This window comes from Frieseomelitta varia, unplaced genomic scaffold (genome assembly GCF_011392965.1).
Source record: "Frieseomelitta varia isolate USP_RPSP 00005682 unplaced genomic scaffold, Fvar_1.2 scaffold_857, whole genome shotgun sequence".
NCBI lineage: Eukaryota > Metazoa > Arthropoda > Insecta > Hymenoptera > Apidae > Frieseomelitta > Frieseomelitta varia.
This window is the reverse complement of record NW_025110653.1, coordinates 10,415-35,857: the sequence shown is the minus strand read 5'-3', so window position 1 is coordinate 35,857 and position 25,443 is coordinate 10,415. Positions and strand designations below refer to the sequence as shown.

At 33.5% G+C, this 25,443-nt stretch overlaps 4 protein-coding genes across 4 annotated transcripts in view; 3 read left to right on the top strand and 1 right to left on the bottom strand.

Annotated features, from left to right (window-relative positions):
• LOC122536630 overlaps positions 1-3,592 on the bottom strand; it is a 7,684-nt gene extending 4,092 nt beyond the window's left edge. Inside the window, exons 1-2 of the mRNA XM_043669121.1 lie at positions 2,420-3,592; positions 755-1,027 (exon numbers count right to left, since the gene is read on the bottom strand). Coding sequence (XP_043525056.1) covers positions 755-1,027; positions 2,420-3,517 — 1,371 coding nt within the window. The 5' untranslated portion in view covers positions 3,518-3,592. The remainder of the gene's footprint in view (positions 1-754; positions 1,028-2,419) is intronic.
• A 1,702-nt stretch (positions 3,593-5,294) lies between these two features.
• Positions 5,295-7,622, top strand: LOC122536632 (protein takeout-like). The gene is made up of 3 exons (XM_043669124.1): positions 5,295-5,393; positions 6,026-6,266; positions 6,915-7,622. Exons 1-3 carry the CDS (start codon positions 5,318-5,320, stop codon positions 7,354-7,356), a joined length of 759 nt encoding a protein of 252 aa, XP_043525059.1. The 5' UTR covers positions 5,295-5,317; the 3' UTR covers positions 7,357-7,622.
• Positions 7,623-12,736: 5,114 nt separating this feature from the next.
• Positions 12,737-23,304, top strand: LOC122536631. Its single transcript, XM_043669123.1, has 4 exons — positions 12,737-13,277; positions 19,460-19,552; positions 20,424-20,705; positions 22,132-23,304. The coding sequence occupies exons 1-4, from the start codon at positions 13,160-13,162 to the stop codon at positions 22,434-22,436; spliced, it is 798 nt and encodes a 265-aa protein (XP_043525058.1). The 5' UTR covers positions 12,737-13,159; the 3' UTR covers positions 22,437-23,304.
• Positions 23,305-24,752: 1,448 nt separating this feature from the next.
• LOC122536635 (MFS-type transporter SLC18B1-like) overlaps positions 24,753-25,443 on the top strand; it is a 10,704-nt gene continuing 10,013 nt past the window's right edge. Inside the window, exon 1 of the mRNA XM_043669127.1 lies at positions 24,753-25,338. Coding sequence (XP_043525062.1) covers positions 25,228-25,338 — 111 coding nt within the window. The 5' untranslated portion in view covers positions 24,753-25,227. The remainder of the gene's footprint in view (positions 25,339-25,443) is intronic.

Genomic DNA, 25,443 nt, shown 5'->3' with positions numbered 1-25,443 from the left:
TTATTTTAAAAATTATTTTAATTATATTAATTATTTTAAGAATTATTTTAATTATATTAATTATTTTAAGAATTATTTTAATTATATAAAGAATTATTTTAATTATATTAATTATTTTAAGATTTATTTTAATTATATTAATTATTTTAAGAATTATTTTAATTATATAAAGAATTATTTTAATTATATTAATTATTTTAAGATTTATTTTAATTATATTAATTATTTTAAGAATTATTTTAATTATATAAAGAATTATTTTAATTATATTAATTATTTTAAGATTTATTTTAATTATATTAATTATTATAAGAATTACTTTAATTATATAAAGAATTATTTTAATTATATTAATTATTTTAAGATTTATTTTAAATATATTAATTATTATAAGAATTATTTTAATTATATTAATTATTTTAGGATTTATTTTAATTATATTAATTATTATAAGAATTACTTTAATTATATTAATTATTTTAAGATTTATTTTAATTATATTAATTATTTTAAAAATTATTTTAATTATATTAATTATTTTAAAAATTATTTTAATTATATTAATTATTTTAAGAATTATTTTAATTATATTAATTATTTTAAGAATTATTTTAACTACATAAAGTGAACCATCTGTTTGACCTTCTACTTAAATATAAAGCTAAAGAAATAATTAACGTTAGAAGAGTAACTGAAACCTAATTAAAAATGTAACCGAAACATCAATAATGACAGGAAGATTCGTAACACTCACATCGGTATCATTCCCTCTGTGAGCACGCTTCTGTCTAGCTCCTTGAGGGAACTTCCCTCCTTCAGGCTTCGTCCCATTCATCCCGCCATAATGATAAACCAGCTGCATCCCTTCCTCGAAGTATCCTTGATTCTCTTGGTAGTTCTTCGCGTATCTAGACAAACCGTCCAACCTTTTTGCCTGTATGGCCGCCTTGACTGCATCGTTTCTCTTCGACAAGGATTCTCCGTCGGTACAATTGCCACTAATAACTCGTCTGCTCTCGAGGATATCCTATTTACATAAGTTCTCAACTACGTTAACAGCTCGCAGAGAGGGAGGAAAGCATAACGATGAGATTGTTAAGAAGAAAATTTATGGACGATGGTAGCAATACCTACTTACGATAGTAAATAACCATTGTAGCGTTTACGACTAATGAGACATGCGTGAAATTGCTGGAGTAACCTGTTCATTTACCGATGATTAATGCTAATTCTCTTGTATTACTGTTTTTCTTTTCTTTTCTTTTTCATCTCTTTGAGATGTTTATGGTTTCTTGTGGAACTTTAAGGTCTCTCAGTGAATCATTCAAGGAGTTTTGGAATTTTTAAGACTCTTTGCTACGTTTCTCTTTTTCGGAAGAAGATTTCTTCAAGTGTTTTCTCTTGGGATTTTTTTTTTTTTTTTAGAATATCTGATGGAATTTGAGAGTTTAATATTTTCCGCATTAAAATTTAAATTATTTGAAGGTTCTTTTACGATTTCGCAGGACTTTGACTAATTTAACATAATTTTAATAATGTCATACATCGTATTTTGTAATTGAATCTACGATATTCTATCACGTTCTACCACGTTCATTATAACGATCTATAATTACTTGCCAATTACTCGAAAGATTCTTAATGAACTTGTAAATTCATTTCGTAACAATGGTAATTTTAAACACATGTAACATTTTCACTCTAACGAGGAAAACGATTATGCAATTCCATCTACCATCTCGAACCAATTTCACATGTGTCTTTGAAAGCTAATATTTAATATTACGCTATATATTCACCTAATCGCATCAGCAACGTAGCATTTAAACTAAACACCAGGAAGCTACAATGCAGAAAGATGAATTTTATCACTTTTTATGTCGCTTTCTAACGGAAACTCGCAACGTACAAAGCAGGAAGAGGAATCGATCAACTTGCAGAAAGCGGATTAGAAAATCGTTACTTATCTAAAAAAAAAAATTAACAAATCGATCGTATCTGTTCCCTGAAAGAAAATTACGAAGATCCTCTCTCCCGAAACAGTGGAGATGGGTTCAAGTATATTACCAGTATACTCGAATCTCTACGAGGCAGGTTCGAACCGTCTATAAGTATTTTGGCAAAGAAAAGCAGTACTTTCAATTATAGTCGAACCTTCATCGAATAGGATCGAAACTTTCAAATAAATATCACGTTAGAAGTTCTCTGATTTTCCCAGTCATCCTTTCTGTTACTTTTAGAAGCAATTATGCTGTAATGCGTAATTAAATTCTGTACATGTATACATGTAACGATGTAACTATAGTTTTATAATATGTACGACTTTCATATAGCACACAGTATTTTGCAATCGAAACTGCAGGTGTTTGGTGTAATAATCGTTCAGTAAACAGCCATAGAAAAATCATTTCGTTCGTACCTTCGATGTATCCTTCACACCGAATACTCTCGCATCTTTCCTGGACTCGATCCTGTCATTCCCAAAGCGTCTCACGCCGCCATTACGGTTCCCATCGGCGTAAACGATATCGATGTAACCCGGTTGCTTCTCCAGACGCCTCGACTCTCCACCATATGCCTGTTCCCTGCTGATCTGCCCGGGAACAAACCTCTGGCCAGTCACTCTACTCTCTACGTTCTCAGACGCTGAAGTCTCAACGTCCCTGTAACGTTCCTCGGTCCTTCTACTACCGAAATTCTCGTCTCCTCTATAACTCTGTTCCTCGCGTTCTCTGCTCCGACTGTTGTAAGAGCCCGATCTAGACCTGTCGTAACTCTCCTGCTGCTCGTAATTCCTCGAATTCAGTCCAGTGTTCATCGCGCCCATCGCGTACATCAGTTGAACGTCCGCGGGATACCTCAGATTCTCTATGATTCGCGTGGTGTCCGATTTCGAGAGGACTTTCGCGTTCTCCATGTTGTACGTAGGAAAGTCCGGCTCCCGGTTCGATTTACGATTACTCTGAGCACGATCGACCGCCGGCTCCTTCATTTTCTCCGCTTGGATCTTCATGAGGAAGGGATCGTACTGTCTGAGTCTCTCGAAGCGGCTCTCTTGCTCTCTGGCGCTGGCCACGAACTTGTTCCCCTGATTCCCCGCGGCGGAGACGATGGCCTCGAAGCTTTCGTTCTGCTCCTTAGGCTCCTTGATCAACGTGTGGAACCTGTATCTGATCGAGTCCAGGTCTCTCAAGTCGCTGTAGCTCACGTAGCCAGCCTCGAGTTCACTGAGGTTCGACTTCAGACGACCTCGAGCTATGTGGATGCTGTCCAGAGTCGATTCGTTCAATCCCGTGATTTCTACGTTCCGAAGGATTACTCGGTAGCTGGTGTTCCCTTCGGACTGGTCCACCTTGATCACTGGCACTTTCAGCGGGTCTAGCTTGCCCGCCTTCGAGAACCCGCCTGACAGAAGCTTCGTCCAGAGTTGCTGAGACATTTCCAGCAGGGTTCCCTGAGAGTTTGCCAGGGCCAGCAGGCCCAATGCTAAGAGCGCGATGGCTACGATCTTCGTCATTGCGTAGGTTTGTTATTTCAATTGAGAAATTGTTCTGTGGTAGTGCTTAAATACTATTTAATAAATACTATTAAATATTACTCGGTTCTTGCGAGCAGAACTTTTCGAATTTCCTTCCTCCAAAAGTCAAAGATGTTTTAATCAGAATGCTTCTCCAAGAGTCGCGGTATTTTCGAATATTATCTGTCGATAATATCCTAATTAATAATTTCGTAGTCGAATCAACGGTCTTCGAATGTATTCCAAGCTGAATTTCTCGAGTTTCCCAAGAGTCGACGAGATCTCCGAGAAAGACTTCTATTCTAAGCTCTTGATCTGCCAAACGTAGACAGGCTTGAACACCAAGAGAAGAACGATGGCGACCACGATGAAAGTCAAAAGCAAGCAGAAGAGAGCGGCGCACAACAACACTTTGACACCCGGGCCGATGATCCCCCGCTCCTCCACGCTGTTTCCGATTTAATAATCCAGTAAGACTGAAGCCAAGTCGACGAGATTCTTCACCATCGTTACTCTCGCCGTTACCTCGGTTGTTTCTTATCTTAGCGTTTCTCTACAGGCGTGCGGTGCTCGTGCAAAAGCGAGGATCGCGAGTGGATGATGCGTTTGCCCGGCGGTTTTATACAGCGTCGTGGAAGGGCACCGGATCTAGGCCATGGACCATACTCTGATTCCTCTGGGGTTCGTTAACTAGGTGATCTTTTTAAATGTTTACACGCCTTCTTTTCTCTCTCTCTCTCTCTCTCTCTCTCTTTCTTCTCTCAGCTAGTTGCATAGCGTGTTCGATGAAACGTCTAATAGAGGGCAAGGTCCTTTCCCGACCTTAAGTGGAAGAGATCATGGCAGCCCAGCCGGGTCTAAAACGCCGCAAATAGAGCGCCGTTGGAGCTGTTGCGTAATATGCTTGTTCTTAAATGTACATCGCGGTATGTGGTACCTGCGACGAGGTGCTTAATGGGGAGCGTGGTAGGTTGTGCTTTGTTCGATGATTCGGCGAGAAGGTTGGGGGTAAATGCGTATACGCTTGAGAAGGCGCGAGGAGGTTGGTTTTTGGGTGAAGGTGAGGCTAGGTTTTTTTTCTCTTGATGAACGACGCTGTTGAAGCGTCCTTCTTGGAATTTTGATTTGGGGTGTGAAATTCTGTCGGGCGTAGTTTGCTCGTAAGAGCGTTCGAATTCTTATTGGAATCGTTCGTGATGTTTAGGTGAGATGACTGAGGAAACTGTTGGAACATGCTTGAAACGGTACGAGAAGATTGGTTCTTCACTGAAAGAGTATAGTTTCATTTTTGAAATTGAATTTTTATTGTAAGAAATTGGTGAACCATTCTCAACTACTTTATTACCTAGCCTAGTAAAATTTTGTTAGAGACCAACGTACATACTTGGGAAAATGATGAGGATGAGGCTGTTTTATTTTTATCTCAATAGACTATATTAGATAAAAAGACTAACTTCTTGGAATTTTGATTTTGGAACGTTTTGTTATATCTTGATGAAACTTCGTTGTTTATGAAAGTATTCGGACACTTATTAGAACCTTTTACGAATATATAGTCACTATCTCAGTTAAAAATATTCAGAAGTCACATTTTACTTCCTTGAGTCATTGTCTCAACTTGCCAAGAATGACAAGTGCAATAAAACTGACAAATATCGGGACATTAAATTGCGTAATCCCTAAAAGGAGCTGGAGGTATAATAGAAATGGCGATGTCAGCGGATTACCAATCGATGATACGTTCGCGATTTTCGATGGCACGATATTATTTCGTGATCGAACCTCGTCGTGACAACAACAATGCCACACTACGAATTCCTGTTAGCACTTTTCGTGACAAACTGCCTGTCTGTTGCATTACCTGTTTCAGAAATTCGTAAGTATCTTATTTTTTTTTCTTTGTTTCGTGCATAGATACGTGTTTCTTCACTGTGACATTTAAATAAACTATCCGCGATAATAATCACGTTGCGTTGAACTGTACATTTCCTGAAATTCAACTTTATCTGCAACAAATATTCTCAAAAAATACTTTCAATTGATAAATCTAATGTAACTTTATTTTCTTAAGAAGATTGAAATTAATTTCTGCATTCTAAGGAGTACATTATTTTTCAAACGCCCGGTATGCAGGCGTTAACGTTGCATCTAGAACACTCGCATTTAATTCGCGATGAATCGTACGTAAAATCATGCGATCTGAGTATATAAAGAATTCAGACCTAACCTGAGTTGAAGGCTGACGAACAACGACCGTAATACTTGAATTTATTCTTGTTACAAAGAGAAAAAGAAGCTGCTCACATTTATAATTGATAAAATAGAAATTTTTATACAAAATGTAATTCGAATCGTTGGACAAGAGAATAAATAAGTTATACGACGAATAAAATGTCCGTTGTACGAAAATAAACTGTCATTTTGAAACAAACGTATCGTGTAGAATTATCGCATTTTATTATTTTATTTTATTTGCTCTGGTTAAATGGACAATTTGATTTTCTTCAGCGTCGTTCTTGAAGATATGTCATCAAAATGACCCATTCTTGAACGACTGTTTAATGGAAAGTGTCGTTTCGTTGAGACCGTATTTAAAAAATGGAATACCTGGCCTTGGGATTCCAGCGTGTGAACCATTTCGCTTAGAGGAGATTGAAATTGATCAAACTTCCGGTCCGATTCATATTCACGCGAGGTATAACAACGTGTCCATATATGGTGGAACTAACTTCGTACCTAAAAGCATCAGGTACGTCTTTGCATCTCAATGCACATTTGTATACTAGATATTGTATACTACTTTTTGTAAATTAATATTATTAATATAAATTAATTAATATCAGGATGAAATTAAAAGGTATCTTAAGCAAAAATATAAACGCGAAGTAACTTAATATTTTCTACATTTCTCTGAAATTTTAAATTAAAGATCATCTGATCTATTACATGTTAAGGAATTTCATGTATTTAGAGACATTTTATCGCAATAATTTTCACTGGAAATTTGTCACTAATTCTCAAGTAATTGAGTTAAAATAATATTCTATATTGTTGAACAATATTGAATCAATATCTCAATTCCTTTCGATTCTTAAAAATCGACTTCAAAGTATTATAAAGTATTATAAACTATTATAAAGTAAATTGTCAAAAAAGTTCTTCAATTCTCTGTTAAAAAATTAAAAAGTCTCTGTTAGATTCTAAATTTAATTTCAAAGTGTAAAAAACAAAAAAAGGAAATTCTTTCCCTGAAAACTAGGAGATTTGACATTTCAAGAGACTAAAAATCAGAAAGATACTCGATTCTTTTTATCATTTCTGCCTCAAAATTGTTTCCAAGAACCCTCCATAATCTCGAGTGATCAAGTTAACCTCACGAAAAACATTTTTCAATCAGGTTCGACCTGGAGGAAAATATAATACGCCTGAACCTCTACATTCCGCGGCTGGAAATGATAGCGAATTACATCATGGACGGCAGAATCTTGATGTTGCCGATCACAGGAAACGGCGTTGCTCACGGAAACTTCACAGACATCGACGTTATCATGGCTCTACAATTGACGCGTTATTGCGACGAGAGAACAGGATTGATTCATCAAAGGGTGGAGGACATTTACGTCGAGTTCGATATTGGGTACGCTACTGTGTATCTGGATAATTTGTTCGACGGTGACGAGACACTCTCAGCGGCTATGAATCTCTTTCTCAACGACAACTGGAACATGGTGATAGAAGAGATCAGGCCGAAATTGGAGGAAACCATCGCCACGTTGATCATTGATTTCACGAACGTGATTTTCTCGATGTTCCCGGAGAACGTGCTACTACCATCTTAAAGTAAAATGTTTTATACTATATTTTATATTATATTATAAATGTCGGTCTCGTGTATTGAATCATTTTGTAAGTTTTCGTAGACTAGGCAACAATGTAAATACATCTACAGATTATTGAAAAATGAAGAGAAAAGATCGAGAGATATTTTTGTTTAAGTAATAGCCTTTTGACTGTGATTCAGTCATTGACTATCGAAGAAGTTTATAACTTGGATTATTACAAATTACATTAGTAACTTTGAGAAATTTATTCTTGCTGGAAATATGTTTTTGGTTCTATATATTTAAATTTCTCGAGAAATGTTTTATTTGCACAATTGTTTCTTTTCTGTCATTTCTGTTTTAAAACGTATTTTAAAAAAATTCTTTTCTTTTATTGGTGATTGAATAGAACATTTAAAAAAGCATAATACATTATCTAAAAAAAATTCAATCTACGATTTTAAAATTATCGTGCATTAATTATTGTACGCGTATCTTGTCTATATGGTCACATACAGCTCGGGGGGGCTCTGCGGCCCCCTTTACCATTTTCGTGTCACGTTCTACTATACCGATTTGAACAGGTTTTGCATCGCAGCGCTACAAGTAGTAGGAATTCAAATCAAATGAATAAAATTTTATTCATTATTTTGATCCGTTCGTTCGAATAAAATTTTGCCCAATACTGGCAAAAAATTTATTACCGCTTGAACTTTTGTTGCGTATATACGTACGCCTAAAAAAATTGAACAATTTTTTCAATAAAATTTCTCAATCTTCTAATATTTCTAATAATTTATCTATGACATTGAAATCATTAATTCATTTCTGTAACATTTCTAAATATCTATTATTTGAAACTTTTATAAAAATTACTTATAAGAAATTATATTGTCAATAACGTTTTATAATAACGTGTCACACAATATTTAACAACTTTAACGGTTAAATTTTTCAATATTTTCAAATTAACAGTTTAATGATTATTATTATTATTATTATTACGAATGAATTGGATTCTCTACTATCTCAAACATTTTTATTGATTAATTTTAACAATTCATACATAACAATTACAATAGAATTGTAAAATTAAAATAGAAGTGCACATTGATTTCTAAAATTGTAGGTTTCTTTTGAGGATTCAATGTATAATGTTTTTATAAAATTGTTAAATATCACACAAGATTGTGTTTAATTTTTCCTGGATATTTCAGACCACAAGACGGTCCACAAGACGAGAGATCCATTCTGTACTTTCTTATTTCTTATTTCAGAAATTCACTTACTGTCAGATATTAATTTTAGTACCAGTGATCACATTTTGATAGTTTTTCTTTTTTTTTTTTTTTCAACGAGAGTTTATCCACAGCGAATTGAAATTGCGAGTTACAACTTGAAACGAAGTAACCGTTTTAATGCTCATAATATCAGTTTCAAAAATGAGGCGTTGCAATCAACTCTTCTTCTCAGCTATTCTCGTCAAATAATGACGCTGTTACGAAAGACACTGCAGAGAAATTAAAGACATTCGACCGAGAAATCGACGGGTTCGGAAATCTCGATGTAACTCCAGGCCAGCAATGGGACGCCATTAAAAATTTACGAGACACCTATATTAGCCTTTTTCCTTATAAAGTTAATCAATTAGTATTATCGAAAATATTATCATGATTTTACGAACGATGATGCGCATGCAAATTGTTTCTGTTGCGTTTGTGTTGTTTCAATATGTTTACCTCGTCTTTTTCTCAGTTATTTAAGAAATTATTCGAAGAAAAAACAAAAGATCAAAACGTCAAAGGAACTTGAGTTTTTAATTCTCTGGTGATTGGAAAATTTAAAAATTTAAAGAAATTTAAAGAAGTCAAGAAATTATTGAAAAGGTGGTTAAAAGATTATTTGAAACATTTAGATTATTGAAAGTAACTCAAGATTAGTAACTAGATTAACAAAGTAACTCAAATATTTAATGATTCTTTCAATTGATTCAAGACGAATACGAAATTTAAGAAGCTTCTAATTTTTGAGAATAGATAACTCCACGTCGTTTCTTATTTCTACATATTTGTTTTCTATGTTTTTTAGTTTTTTATGTTTTGTTTTATTTTCTATGTTCTATTTGTAATCTATGTACGCTTCTGAAGAACTTGTTCAGAATCCACATGAAGTACAGGGTAAAAGGAGATGTCGACATTTCGTTTCTTACGAACTCCAAATTAGGCAACAACGGCAAGTTCTTTCGGAATTTCTCCAAACGCTGTGAAATATCCGAAAGTTTCAAGGTGTTCAAACAACCGACCGTTGAAAGCGGATTGAATTCGTTTACTCACACAACGTTCGCGTTTCCCTTTGTTGAAAGATTAGACAAACTGAACCATAATTTAATGCATGTAAAGTGCATTTGATTATGACGCAGTGTAATAATTACAAATGTGTAAATAATACGAACTGTCTAAAATACTGGAGAATAATAATTGAAAATAATAACCATGGAATATAAAAGTACAGAATGGAGAATATGAAAATACAGTAATTAATCTATTAAAATCGTTGTGTAAATCTTAATAAAGTCATATTTGTTTCTCGGTTATATTAATAAATATATTAATTTGTTCTTAATAAATATAAAATTTAACGTAGTTAAAAAGGATATTCGCATATTTGAAAATAAAAATATTATACGTGTAAAATATTTAATAAATATTCTACATATCATTCGACAAAATTATAATTTTAATAAATACAATTTTAATAAAATTACAAACTTAATAAATATTCTATATATCACTCGATAAAATTACAATATTAATAAAATTACAAATTTAATAAATATTCTACATATCGTTCGACAAAATTACAATTTTAATAAATACAATTTCAATAAAATTACAAATTTAATAAATATTCTACATATCATTCGATAAAATTACAATTTTAATAAATACAATTTTAATAAAATTACAAATTTAATAAATATTCTACATATCATTCGACAAAATTACAATTTTAATAAATACAATTTTAATAAAATTACAAATTTAATAAATATTCTACATATCATTCGATAAAATTACAAAATTATTCATTCATATTCGATTATGGTGTGATAAATCTTGTGTCGATACTATTCTATCAGACTGAAAGAAGTCTTGCAAAATGTAGCTTCCTTCGTCGCTAATTTCCGAGTAATTTGTCAAGTATGCAATACACGATCTCTATCAAGGACCAATTCGAAAAGACAATGCCACATTATATATTCATGGCCAACTGTGCAACGAACACCGTGACTATTATCAGCCATTAATACCCATCGACTTGTGGCTTAAAATAAATCGTCGATATGAACGAATATAATGCTTTTAATTATTCGAAACTTCAAGTCTCTTCCTCAATTTTGTCTCAATCAACATATTACCATTATATAATTTATTACTATTCTAGATTCGATTAAAATCCTTTATCGAATTGTTATCGAGGTAAAATTAGTTTGATGAGATGAGACGAAGATTAATTCTAGTAAAAGGAATTTTTATTGAAAGGAATGATATTCCGTCGAGAATGTTTAAAAAATCAAAATTTCAAAAAAGAGGAGCTTCAGGGCTTACATAATTTGACTAAAAGGAAGCAAAAATTGTATCAAATTGAAAGATATTTGCAAAAAAAATTGCAAAAAAAATTGGAGAAAAAAAAGAAGCTAGAGATCATTGAATTTTATATGACAAGGAAGTCAGAAATCATTGAAATGTAAAGAGTCAAAAGTCAGAAAAAAATTGAGAAGGATGAAAAGTGAAAAAATTATTGAACTACTGTTGCACTGCAAGGAAACAAGAAATCATTGAAATGTGAGACAAGACAAGTTCAGTAATTTTTTCATTATTATATATATTATATTTATATATCTTATATCATTATATTATATTATATTATATATATTTTATCATTTACATATATATATATATATATATATATATATATATATATATATATTATATATCTTATATAATATAAATATAAATATATATAAATTCATATATTATTATATACATTTTATCATTTATATATATATAAATTCAGATATCAGAAAATAGAAAATAACAGAATTAAAAAATTAATATCGCAAAAAGGTAAGAAATCGTTGGATTTCGAAATAATCCCCCCCCCCCCCCCAATTTCTCTAAACGTGATTTATGAAAATGTAGAAGACAATGGTCGCAGAGAAGTCGCAATGAAGAATACGAAACGAACGTTCCCCAACAAATGGAACAATTAATATGATTAAAATGCCTGTAACAGGTCGTACGGATGACGTAGAGATCTCGCAATGATCCAGCAAAGCGCGATTACGCAAAGCGCGCCATTCATTTGGCAGTGCATATACATTTTTCAGTCCTGGCTATTATGTTCACTATGTGTTCACCACGGCCATTGAGCAATCCTGAACTCTGAAAATTAAGTGTCACCTCTTGCCGGCAATTCGATTACAAAATTCCACACTCACGACAATTTTAACACGCCGAGCGTCGCTCTAGATCCGTCTCTGAATCGCGTAAACGTGTAATGAACGTTTTCTTTTTTTCTTTATTCGCGGTTTACTCGAGTAGTATAATTATTTGTGACGGAGAGAAATATTGTGTATTTCTTTTTTCTTTTTAAATAACGTGACAGGGTGATTGACTATTGGGAACTGAAAGTAGGTTAAAAATGTGGCAATCGTCGATCTGGGGATGGGGGTGTTGATTCTTAACTCAATTCACAATTTATCGAATTGAAGTATTGATTTATAATTCATTTGATTTGACGTTTTTAACTTCATCGATTTGATGATTTTAATTGCATTGTAAATGACATTTTCGAGTCGATTAATTTGTCCTGGCAATTAATAATAAAAAAAAAAAACTATTGTGGAGTCAAACTTTAGTTGCAATAGTGGATCTGAAATTTTTTATAAATAAAAATGGAGAAAGCAATAAACATAGACTACATTAATTTGTTAAAGTATAAACGAATGACACTGACAGAAAAATTAATTCATCTGGTAATTTCTAAATTAATGAGCATAAAAATGAGAAGGAACGCGCAACACAAACAAGGATAAACAAATAAATACGAAATTTAAAAAAAATTAAACATTTTAATTAAATCTAACAAATAACGAGGCAAAATATTAAGTCGAGAGTGTTCACATTGAACGAAAGTAAGAAGAATAAAAATGTGAGGAGCCGTACCGAGCGAATCGTTTCCCAATTTTTACCAAAAATTAATTCTCCAAGTCACGGGACAAGGTGGTATCAATTACACCTGTGAGAAATGAAAAGAAGAGACGGCGTTTAAAGCCGAACAGAAGCTCTCAGAGTAGGGGAACGCTCGCATATAAGACAGAATACGAAGAGAACGCATGTTTAGTTTACGAGAATCGATCCGTCTAGCTACCACCCTGATCCCTCGTTTTCATCCACCATTTCTCGTTCGTTTCACACACAAATATTTTTCGTCAAACGTTAGAATCGAAACAAATTAATTAAAAAGAAAGGGGGAGAGGAAAGGGTACAGTGCATAAATTAGTGATTAACGAAACGGATAAACAAGATCAATGAAACAAAGTGTATCCGAGGAGGGGCATCTTTTAAATTAAAAAATCAACGGGACTTAATTGAGAATCATTTGGTGAATAATTGAAACAGAATTTCGATTTTGTTTCCGCGTTCTTGTTGAAGAAACTTCAAAGTGCTTCGGGGCACGTAATTGGAGATTGTTCAACATTCAGGGATAATTTGCAATTAACAAGTGGGCCTCGAGTGGAGGTCGAAGGTTCTTCAGGATGTTGCAACAGCGGAGTATACTCTGTGCGATGCTTTTTGGACTGTTGTCCGGAGAACTCGTGCTCTCGGATCAGCAACGAAACAATCCTGCGCTGAACGAGCCCGACTTCGAGATACGTAAGCCTCTTCAGTGCCAATTTTACGCTACAGTGATAATTTACTCATGTCGGAACATCATTTATCGAGGACGCAGAATTCAATGAGTTCGATGAAAATTTTTATTGAATTACATCGCCGTGTAAATGAAATGTTGAACGAATAGAGTGGGGAATCCTTATCACGTGAACTCTCCAATTCGAATGAATTTCCATCGTAGACAGTGCACACGTGCATGTCAAAGTATTAATTTTCTGGAGTAATTTAACAGCGATAATCATATCGCGCGGACATTCAAACTTCTCTGCGCGTTCGTACATTGTACAATGAAACTAAAACGATTCGCGTACGATTAAAATTCAATTCATAAATATCTAAAAAATCAGAACTTGGGCAAATATTTATTTCACTTGTTAAATAGGACAACAATTTCAGCTTGAATATGACAAGAACTGCTTCGAATTTCTTTCCACTGAATGCATCGAAATCCACGGTCCAGTGAAATAATTAATCGACAACTATAATAATAGAAAAGAAAAAAAAAAAAAAAGAAGTGGCGTTTGAGAGTTAATACAGCAAGTGCCATTATGCAACCACTTTCCACGATTTTACGATGATCTAAGAGTTAATTCTCGCTTAAGTGAACGCGCTGGATAATAATCTAAGAGTGCTGAGAATCAGAGAGGGATCGCGTGGAAGCTGACAAGTGTTGTTCTCGTGCAGCGTGTAACTTTATTATCAATAAGAGTGCGTAACGAGTGTAAGAATGGAGTTACGAGCGAGTAATTATTCCTTCTACGATCATTGAGCGTATCTACCTTTCTCTTTCCACGTAGAGGGCAATTGTAGCGATTATATCACGGAAGTCCGTTGCGTTGCACGCGTTTCCTTTTGTCGTGTCAAATTGTTCGCTTTCTTCCGAGAGATCGAGAAGATGCCTTGTGCAGCGTCTTGACCGTGTCGATCGTTCGATTGTTCCCTTTTTTTTCTCCGCCCTCTTCTCTCTCGCGGATAAAGATAAAACTCTGAGATAAACTCGGAGGATATCCGAGTTGTGAGAGTTCGAAACGAAAGTGAAGAACACGTGTGTACGAAAACTACCACGTATTTAGAGTTTTGACCAAGTTGATGATTTATCGATTATTTCCTCGGAAATGTGACATTATTATACTATATAGAATTTTCATTCCTTGGGATTAATCAATATCTATTTTAAATCGAAATTGGCGAATTTTTATTTTGTGTCTTTTGAAGACACTCTTTTTTCCTGAGAATAACATCAAAGGATTGACGTCTAAAGAATATATTACCGATGAATGTCATTCTACCATCTCTTTCCTTCGAGAATTCTTCTTGAAAACAAAATCAGAGAACTGAAAGATCATATGCACAATTATCGATCGAGTCGATGGTGAAATCACAGATACTTCCTAGCGAGAATGTTTAATAAAATTTCAGAAAAGAACGCGCATTCTAATTATAGAATTTTAATTGGACAATAAATCTCCTGAAGCTTCGAGAATGAAATCAGAAAATTTAATTGCAGCAAGAGTAGCAAAGCGGACGAGAACAAATGGAATTGGACATTTTTCTTGACATTTCCTTGGCGCGATACTTTCTCTTTCTACGTACAGACAGAGAACAAGGAAATCATAGATTGGAATGTTTGCGAATTTTCTAGTTTCGTTCTCGTGTTGATCAAAGGTCGAGTTTTCAAACTTGTTTTGAAAATGAAATGATGTTTTATTGTCTGATTTGCAAGGCAAATTTTTAATTGCGCTTACTTCAACAAGACATTACTGTAATTAATTCGTTTTTGCGAAGAAACATAAATATCTATGCGTATTCTCAAGAGCCTGAAATTTTCCATCAAGCAAAAATAGAAGCGAACGATGAAAGATATTATTAAAGCTTCCAGTAATAAGTTTCAGATATCCCAAAATTTCATCAATCATTCAATTATAGTCAAAACAAAAAGATTTAATAATGATCATTTATAACATTAAATAAAATTCTCAGAAAATGCTCGAGGACCAGATTCAATTAATTAAAATTCATTCTAGCACCGATCCCATTCATCTTATTTACCCAACTTAATTTTATGAATGATTGTACGAAATTATCCAAGAACTCACGAAACTGTGCAAACAATAATTGATCTAATACTAAATAATAGTATAATATTTAATATAAAATGTTAATATAAAAGAGTTATATAGAGATGCTTCGATCATCTTTATTTCATTTTAAACAGGATGTATTCTATTCTAATTTAATTTAAAAGAGAATTAATACAAAATCATTTTACAAACAGATATGTCTCATCCTAATTATAATAACATTTTAGTAATTAAAATATCCCCCCCCTAATTATTACCATCTTATTCTCAAAATTCTAAACTAAATTATTACTCTTACTAATTTTAATAATCTTCTAATGTTTAACAACCTTATTCTCCAAAGTAATCTTACTAATCTAACAGCCACGAGATGGCAATAATTTTATTTTTGAAATACCAAATTAATTCTCGACCTCAGCTAAATTCCACTAGCCACTCATGCAGACATTTTATTCATAGACTTCGACAGTATTACTTCATAGACTCTTTGTTCTCCAACTTGTTCGAGGTGTCACCTATTGCTATCAACGTCGTAACATCGAGTTTTATTTTTATTAACTCAGTTAAAATTAAAATTCCAACATCGTTGCAGAGTTCGACCTGGTCAGGTCAAATGAAATGAAATGAAAATTTAAAAAAAAATTAAACGATGGTGTGGCGTTGGTTATCGTGATCGATGCGACGCGACGTAATGGTAGCGAGCATGGCGTAACAGCTCTCGATGGCGTGGCGAAGGTTATGTCAGAAGGTTGCGTAACGGGCTCGTGAATCGGACAGTAATCGGTCGGAGAAAGTGGCGGCCGACGCTTACTTAGAGCTGGTCTTGCATTACGTACCCACCAGCCAGCTACACGCTCGTCTTCGCGCGAATTCGACTCCTCGCCGCGATTCCTCGAGAGTGAAAGCGTATTTCCACGCAACCAGGACGATGCATCGAACGGTCCAGATTCTTTGGTTGGTCATGGACCTTGCGTAGTAGGCTTATTAACCGAGCAGACATTTATGCATTCGTGGGAAACTTTTGTAGCAGAAGATTTGTATTATTATTATTATTATTATTATTTTTTTTTTTTTTTAACACATTGTCAGGAAGAATTGTAACATGTAGAAATCGCACAAGCGTGATAGTTGTACACCAATGATTTTTTGAGTTACTGAAATTTTGTCTAGAAAATGAAAAAAATGTTGGTGCTAGTTGTATTATTGGTAGCCTAATTCTTTTATGGAGATTTTCACTTAACTTTTTATGAAATTTTTCATTTAATATAGAATCTAAAATAATAAAAGTGTATTTCTTGCACTTTGGAAATATAAAATAGTCGATTACATCCATTTTGCAGATGTTTATGCTCGTATGAAAAATATTTGTAGCTTTATTCCTTTCGTTGTAGAATGTAGAAATATATTTCTTATACTTTGAACAAGACGAGAGTAACATAGAAACGTAACAATCCGACAACCGTAACAGGATTATATTCAACAGAAATTGTACATGAAAAATCAATGAAATCATCATCCAAATGGATAAAGTACACAGAACAGAAATAAACTAAGAACATAAACTAAACATTTTGGAAGTAAATATTTTCATATGCTTGCCACTCTGCATGTAATAAGACACGCATCGTGAATTAGTGTAAATTATGTTAAACTTTGCGAGCAAATGAAACAATAGAAGGAAATATCTACAATAATGGACGAAGTGTGTCAATGTGATGCACATAATTCAACAAGAATGCTCTTCTATGCTTTCTCGAGTCAGTAGATCAAACAGTTGCTAACAGTTTTCAGTGTCTAAAATAGCAAAAGCTTCGTAAACAGAGATGTATACGTATTTAAAATAATTATAGCACTAAGATAAGTTTTAGAGAGAAAAGTTAATAAGAAGTATAATAAGTGACGTTGAACTGAAAACTAAAATCGTCTTTATTGACCCAATAAGAATCACGCAATGTTATAAATACCTCAATTTCATTAAATTTCATGAAATTCTAGAATCTATCCAGAAGCAAAAAATTTTAAGCGAATCGTTGAAATTTACTTTTACAGTAATAATGTTAAAAAATGAGCTGACTCAATATTGACCTTCAATGAATTAAAGAAACTTCTGAAATGATTCAATTCAACATTCAATTCAATTTATAGGAGAAATTGAAAAGACGTACGTGCATGTTCTTCTTTTAGTTGTTAATTGTGCATCTTGAAAATTTCATTTTTTCAAAGTTTAAACTAATACAATATTCACCATATGCGTGTGAATATCAAAAAAGCTTGTTAAAAGATTATTAACGCTACACATGTACACTTACACTTCATTATTACTTACTGTTTCAATTAATGTTCATTATGCTTCATCAATTCGATTTTTGATAATAATTAGAATCATAAAATTAGTCGATTATGACATTTGTAATAATTTATTAAAAATTTCAGTGTAAATTAATTTTTCGTATTTATCTGCAGATAATAATTGCATGATTTTCCCGGGCGGCTAAGATGCTTGATGATACGTCATAGTGTAATCATGACATGACACGCGTTGAAATCACTCGCGAATATTTTCGTGCATCAATATTTGCATTTATCGAGTTCTTTAAAATTTTTTCTAAGTAACTTTGTTTGAAGTCACTTTAATACTTTTTTTTTTGGTACATATATTATAATTCAATTAATTTTAGACTATTTAAAATTAAATTGCATCAACGATATTTACAATAATCAAAAAATATTAAAATATTGATTGAAATAAATAACATTGGTCTACAGTAGGTTAAGGAACACAGCAGAAAAGAAATGTTAGAAATGTTAGAAATCTAGAATTGCAAATTAAGCAATTTATTGTTCAATAATTATTCAAGTATCGAAACGAAAGAGTATAGAAACAAAAATAGTAAATTTCAGTATGAACTTTGTAGTTAAAGACGTCCTTTTGTAGTTAAAGAGAAAGAAGAAACTATGTGTCAATAATTATATTAATTATAGTAACTAGATATTTTGAAAAAGTATCGTTATTTCAATAAAATTAAATCAACATAACGATATGAATAATATAAATGTAATACAATAGGTATAATTCATCACAACATTATCAATGCATACAAAAATTATCATAGAATATATCCTGCAAATGTTGCATCACAATATCAAATTTCCAACTTTTATCGACGAGAAAATCAATTCCACGGATATTTAGAGAATTCAACAAGCGTTGAATTGAATTGTATGTCAAGATCGATTGACTGTAAACCGAATAGTGTTTCGCATTTCTATGAGGAAGAAGCGAGTGGTTAGCCTTGTTGGTACAACAAATAATGAGAGAAGTAACCAAATCATTGCATACTTTGAACACAAAATTACAATAACGAAAAATTCTGGATACAATTAATAAACCTTTCTATTTAGAAGTATAGAATTTCGATAAAAATTGATATGAAGTTTATATATCTTTAATTCATTTTCGCGTGACAGATTGATCTTCGAATACGTCGAAGTATAAATTCTTTACCTGATTATGAAAATGTAGTCGTTTTCAATATGATGAAATTGTCAATTTGTAAGAAGTATTTTTTTAATGTTACGTGCTTTTAAAGATTAGAAATTAAATTAATTTTTAGAATTTAAATTAAAATTTACTTTGAAATTCATTAATTTAAAAACTGATTTGTCTCCTTCATACCCCTATAATTCATGTGTATATATTTCGTGCATAGAAGAAACCTTTAAATAAAAGCTATATAATTAATATATTTAAAAGTCTCGAAACTAAATCAACTAAAAATCAAAAAGCACTGCGAGAAACTAGATTCCAAGAAGCATAAATAATCATGAAGTAATTACTGAAGTTAAAGTAATTACAGTTGTCTCAGAGAGTTGAAACAGCCCAGAAATTGGAGTGAATTTTCCGATGGACAGCATCGGAAGTGAGAGTGGTTGCATAAAGGTACAGGAAGTAGAAAGACACGTGGCAAGCCAGCAAACGAAGTTAACGATCGCGTGACTGAATATTTCACGGGTCTATCGTCATCTAAAAACGATCGTGAAATCTTCTGAATTTATTCTTTCAAAATTCTTCGTTTTCCACAGCCGAGTACATATTACCATGCAATAGATCAGATCCCAAGATAGACTCATGCTTTAAGAAGACTTTGAACCACCTGCAGCCATATTTGCTGAAGGGTAAGTAGAAATTATTCGAAAAGTTTGGAACGTCACATCATCGAATATATTAATCAGCAAATTTTGTTTGCGTCAATCAATCTTTTAATTAGCGTGTTAACGATAATATTACTATATAATTTTGAGATTGTTGAGGATTAAATATTATTGAGAAATAAAACTGAATATTTTGAATTTTGACTTCTTTTGTTAATTTAATGTAAATTTCTGTAGTCATCTTCTATAGTCAATTGAGTATTACTGTTGTACGTTGAAATGGGTTTACTCTTGACAAAATTAAGAGCACTTCGAAACGTAGAAATGTAAAAATGTAGAGTAAAGGTATGATCTTATGTAACAGAGTTACGAACATCAGTGAATCAGCTGGTTTTATAATCAGTAATTAATTAGGGCATGTAATTTCGACCTGCTTGAGGATCTTACGTAAACGGGCGGCGTTTCTACGACTTTGAATACTTGATTGATTCGTGTCCTTATTTCCAAATACCTCTTTGTAAACGACACAGCGAAATTTAAGACGTTGAATGCAAAGACACGAAAGAATCAAATCACTTTTTTAATTACTAAAAGACAAATGAACGAATATAAAAATTTGTCGACTATTCAAAATACAAAAATTCATCAAATTAGAGAAAACATTTTACTGTTGATATGATCAATATATCGATATTGAAAACTACATATTCGTGTTTACCAAATTAAATAATCGTTCGTTTTATCCTTATTATTAGTGAATTAAAGTAAAAGGAATATCAATTTTAAAATGAGAAAGTAATTAGTAATTTATAACTTCCATTCTTTTTCCACGTTCTTTCATAAGCAAACAGAATTGTATCAATCATTATCACCACATAAAATTCCATTCTTTCAGGTCTCACTGATTTGGATCTACCTCCGATCGAGCCATTGATCATCCCGGAACTAGGAATGGAGAACGGTCAAGGAGCCGTTCGTGTTAGAGCGTTGTTCTCTAATATTACGGTCATAGGGGCAGGAAATTATTCGCTCATAAAGGCACGAGTCGACGTAAAGACATACAGGCTTGATCTTCACTTATCGTTTCCAAAGATCGAACTACAAGGCCGTTACGAAGTGGCGGGAAACGTGTTGCTCTTCCCCATTCAGAGCCACGGTGAATTCTGGGCACTTTTCGGTAAGTAAAGATTGCATTCTTCGATGCAAAGAACAAAGATATTTGTATAAGTGTTCGCAACTGATCTTTAGCATTTGTATAGCAATTGAAGTGCGCATGTATACAGAGTCGCTAAATCGTGAAATTCTAAACTTTGAAACTTGATTTTGAAGAAGACACCAAAAGTACAGAGACTCGAGGTTTGACGAAAACGTCATTTTTCTTCATCCTGGTTATTTACAGGAATAATAGAAAAATGAAGGGACGTGCCCAACGTCAATTAAAATTTTTTTTGGACAAGTTTTTAAAGAAATTTCTATCTAAATTTCGATGCAAAAAACAAAGATATCTGTGTAAGTTTTCACAACTGATTTTTAACATTTGTATAGCAATTGAAGTGCGCATGTATACAGAGTCGCTAAATCGTCGAAATTCTAAACTTTAAAACTTGATTTTGAAGAAGACACCAAAAGTACAGAGACTCGAGGTTTGACGAAAACGTTATTTTTCTTCATCCTGGTTATTTACAGGAATAATAGAAAAATGAAGGGACGTGCCCAACGTCAATTAAAATTTTTTTTGGACAAGTTTTTAAAGAAATTTCTATCTAAATTTCGATGCAAAAAACAAAGATATCTGTGTAAGTTTTCACAACTGATTTTTAACATTTGTATAGCAATTGAAGTGCGCATGTATACAGAGTCGCTAAATCGTCGAAATTCTAAACTTTAAAACTTGATTTTGAAGAAGACACCAAAAGTATAGAAACTGAAGGTTTGACGAAAACGTTATTTTTCTTCATCCTGGTGATTTACAGGAATAATAGAAAAATGAAGGGACGTGCCCAACGTCAATTAAAATTTTTGGACAAGTTTTTAAAGAAATTTCTATCTAAATTTCGATGCAAAAAACAAAGATATCTGTGTAAGTTTTCGCAACTGATTTTTAACATTTGTATAGTAATTGAAGTGCGCATGTATACAGAGTCGCTAAATCGTGAAATTCTGAACTTTAAAACTTGATTTTGAAGAAGACACTAAAAGTATAGAAACTCAAGGTTTGACGAAAACGTTATTTTTCTTCATAATAGAAAAATGAAGGGACGTGCTAAACGCCAATTAAAATTTTGGACAAATTTTTAAAGAAATTTCCATCTAAATTTTCTCTATAAAACTCCAATTAATTAAGAGTTGAAACAAAGAATTTCAAGGGTCACGAGAAAACGTAAATATCATTTTGCAAACGACACAGCGAAATATAAAACTGCGATTCCATTATATCTTCTTCTCCGATCTTTCCCGAAAATTCTCTCAGACGCGTCTCACGTTTAAACGTGAAATTTCTCAAATATTCTATAAAATTGCCGAGCTCGTGTGTTCGAAAATATAATTCAAATACACGTTCCTTTACTTCGTAGCATTAAGAGCATGAAATTGTATTTTTTCAGGCGACGTTCAGGCGATCGCTCGTCTCCAAGGAGTGGAGGAGATCCGCGACGGGGTTCGTTACCTGAAAGTGGCGCGGATGTTGGTCGATTTCAATCTGGCCCGAGCGCGATTCCGCGTGGTCGATCAATTAAATGGCGACAACGTGATCGGCCAAGCGATGAATCAGTTCCTCAACCAGAACGCGAAGGAGATCATCGAAGAGATGAGACCAGCCGCCAGTGCAAGCATCGCCAAACATTTCAAGAGTTTCCTTGGCAAGGCCTTGAGCAAGGTCCCGTTAAAAGTTTGGCTTCGCGACACGTAGTTCCTTCGGATCGTTTCTTTTTATTTTCTTTTTCTTTTTTCTTTTTTCTTTTTCCTCTCTTGTTTTTCTGTAAACGTTGTCGAAGAAAATCACGTTCCCTTAACTCCTCGAGGCGCGATTTGGATCGTGAAACGGACGAATCGCGTTTGGGCAATGAAACGACGAAGAAGAATGCTCTCGAAGACGGAGTATTTCGATGGACTGACGATGATTTGACTTTGGTTCAAATTTGTATGTATCGTGCATTTTTGCTGCACTTTATGGCAGATGAAGAGGATTGATTCGAGAGAATACTGTTTCGCAAATTCGTTGTGAGAATCATCGAGTGAATATCGTTGCTATTGAGTTGGTGCTAGGGTAGAACTTTGGTTGTTTGAAATATATTTTATGAAACTGAGAAATATTTCAGAAGTCGTTTCTCCTTTTGTTTATTAAATACTTTCTCCTCTTTCTTCATTATCAAATTGCTTCGCCTACGATTCGTTTATCTTCATTACGAAACATTTTTCATCTGAAGTGTTTCATTTTGTCTATTTCGAGTCATCAAATATTTTCGTAATTCTTTAATTTTACATTCAAACAATCTTAGTCACGCCGTACTATTTTCTGCCGCATTTAACGGGAAAATAAACTTGTAGAATGATACGCTCATCGTTAATTTCAATGTACAACTGACTTCTCGATGTTATGTCACACGCCACACACTGTAGTTACAGTAGCTCTGTGCAGAGAAAAATAACCGATAATTATTCAGAAACGTGCTGTCCGCTTTCAAAAATTGACTCGAACATCATGACTTCTCTGCACAGAGATTGTAATTACACGCATATAATATTGATATAATAATAATAACTTAATTTCATCTGCAGATGATCTACGCATTTCTCTCAAATATCTACATTTTCATCATTACCTCAGGATTTCTCGTTAATTAAATAAATCTCAATTATTTTTAAAAGAGTCAATATCATCTCCTCATCATTACCTCAGGATTTCTCGTTAATTAAATAAATCTCAATTATTTCTAAAAGAGTCAATATCATCTCGAAAGTTATAAGATTCCATGAAACCGTCATCTGTTGACCGAATAATCTTACATTCTGCTACTTGTGGTGAACTACATTGTACGATATCGCTGTGTATACATACGTATAATTTGTTCGCCACTATGTATAGCTTTCTTGAAACATCAATGCAAATAACAAGGAAAAAGGGAAACTAAACAGACTTATCAGCCTCTTGGATGAGTTTTTACGTCACAGACTATGTAAGTTGTCAAAGGTGAACCTCGAGATTGAAAGGTAATCAGATCATCTGTGTGTGCTGTAAGACACTCTGCCAAAACTCTGACAGTTCCTTGTTTACAAAGATAGTGTAGTATGACAATATGTTGACTGTATTCGTCATTTCTCGAAATATCTATATTTCTTGTTTTCATTGACGTCAAGCACTGTACACTATGCATATGTATTCATCATACACCATACCTCAGCTAAAGTATCTTTTTTGTTTCTTAGAATTTAGGTATTTGAAGAACTTAAGTATCTAAGACATTAATATATTTTTCTTATTTCTAATGACACGAGAGGTGTTTCAGAGAGACCTTTTACTTCAAAGAGGAATATCTTGTGAAGAACATGTATCTCGTTATCATTTCTTTCGAATCTTTTCTAGAATTTTTTTTTTTTTTTTTTTTTTGTTAGATAGCACCTGTGTTATATCTGTTTTTACTATGATTTATCATTGCTATAAGTATCATTTCAGTGCTTTTTTTTTTTACAAGTTGAATTTCAAAATTCTCTCACGCGAACGAATCAAATTTTTTCAAAATTCTACCAATTATTGTAAATATCTGTAAATTTCTTTTAAATTTATTACAGTAATTTCATCTATCAATTGTCTCTCCAATGTTTCATTGTATCATTAAGCAACTTTAAAATAATGAATCATCTTCAGTGTCAAATAGGATTCGAATATTCGTACGATAGTGGCGAACGAATTTCGTTTGAATGGCCATCAAAATCGTTTCGAATAAACCATTTCGATACGATGGGGATAATAGAATATTCAGATGATGAAACATAAGATACGACTCCTCTCTACCAGCACATTGTAAACAAATTTTATTTCAACAGCCAACTTACAGATAATTACAACAGAAACAACTAAATACCGCGTGGCCTACATACACGCCACATTGCGAAATATCCCCTACAACATTTCGATGTCAGAACGTTAGATAATAGACACCGAAAATAAGAGAACCGTCTCAACGATGAAACACAAAATTCGTCCATCAATAGAATTTTCAATTAATAATCTACTCTTCCATCGTACAACCACGGATTATGCAGCTCGAAACAAGAAACGAAACGTCGAACTCGCTCTCAACGCTACCCGATAATGAGAATTATAGCTGTGGCAGCACGCCGTATCGTTCGACCTTCGACCCTTGCTCTCTCCCGTTGCTTCCCGAAGATTCCCTTGTTGAAAACCAACCGGTCCCTCGAGCAGTCGGGTCACAGACGTTCCGAGAGCACACCCGGGAACGAACCGGGTTGAACGCTGTTAAACGTACGCGCGCAAACAAGCGAGAGGCCGAGGAAAGTGACAAGGGTGAAGCGAATCGATCGACGATCAGTCGACGACCGATTGGCCTTGGTATTTGGCGGTGGTCCCTGATGCCACGCGACGAAAACCATCTCCAACGCTCGAACTGTCGAGGCAGAGGGTGGTGAACGACAAAGACCGAAAGGTGTCGTTGAACGAGGTGGAAAGAAAGGTCACTACGATGATGGCTCAATTCACCAAGAGGCAATGGCTCACGTTGATCGTCATCAGCCTCGCCGATTTTGCTAACGCGATCTGCGTGTCGCTACAGGCGCCGTTCTATCCGCAGGAGGTGAGTAAAATCGAGGGTGGTTTCGGTTAACAGTAGAATTATGAAATTTTGACGATGACTCAGTAGTTTTTTTTTCTTTTCTTTTTTTCTTTTTTTTTTTTTTTT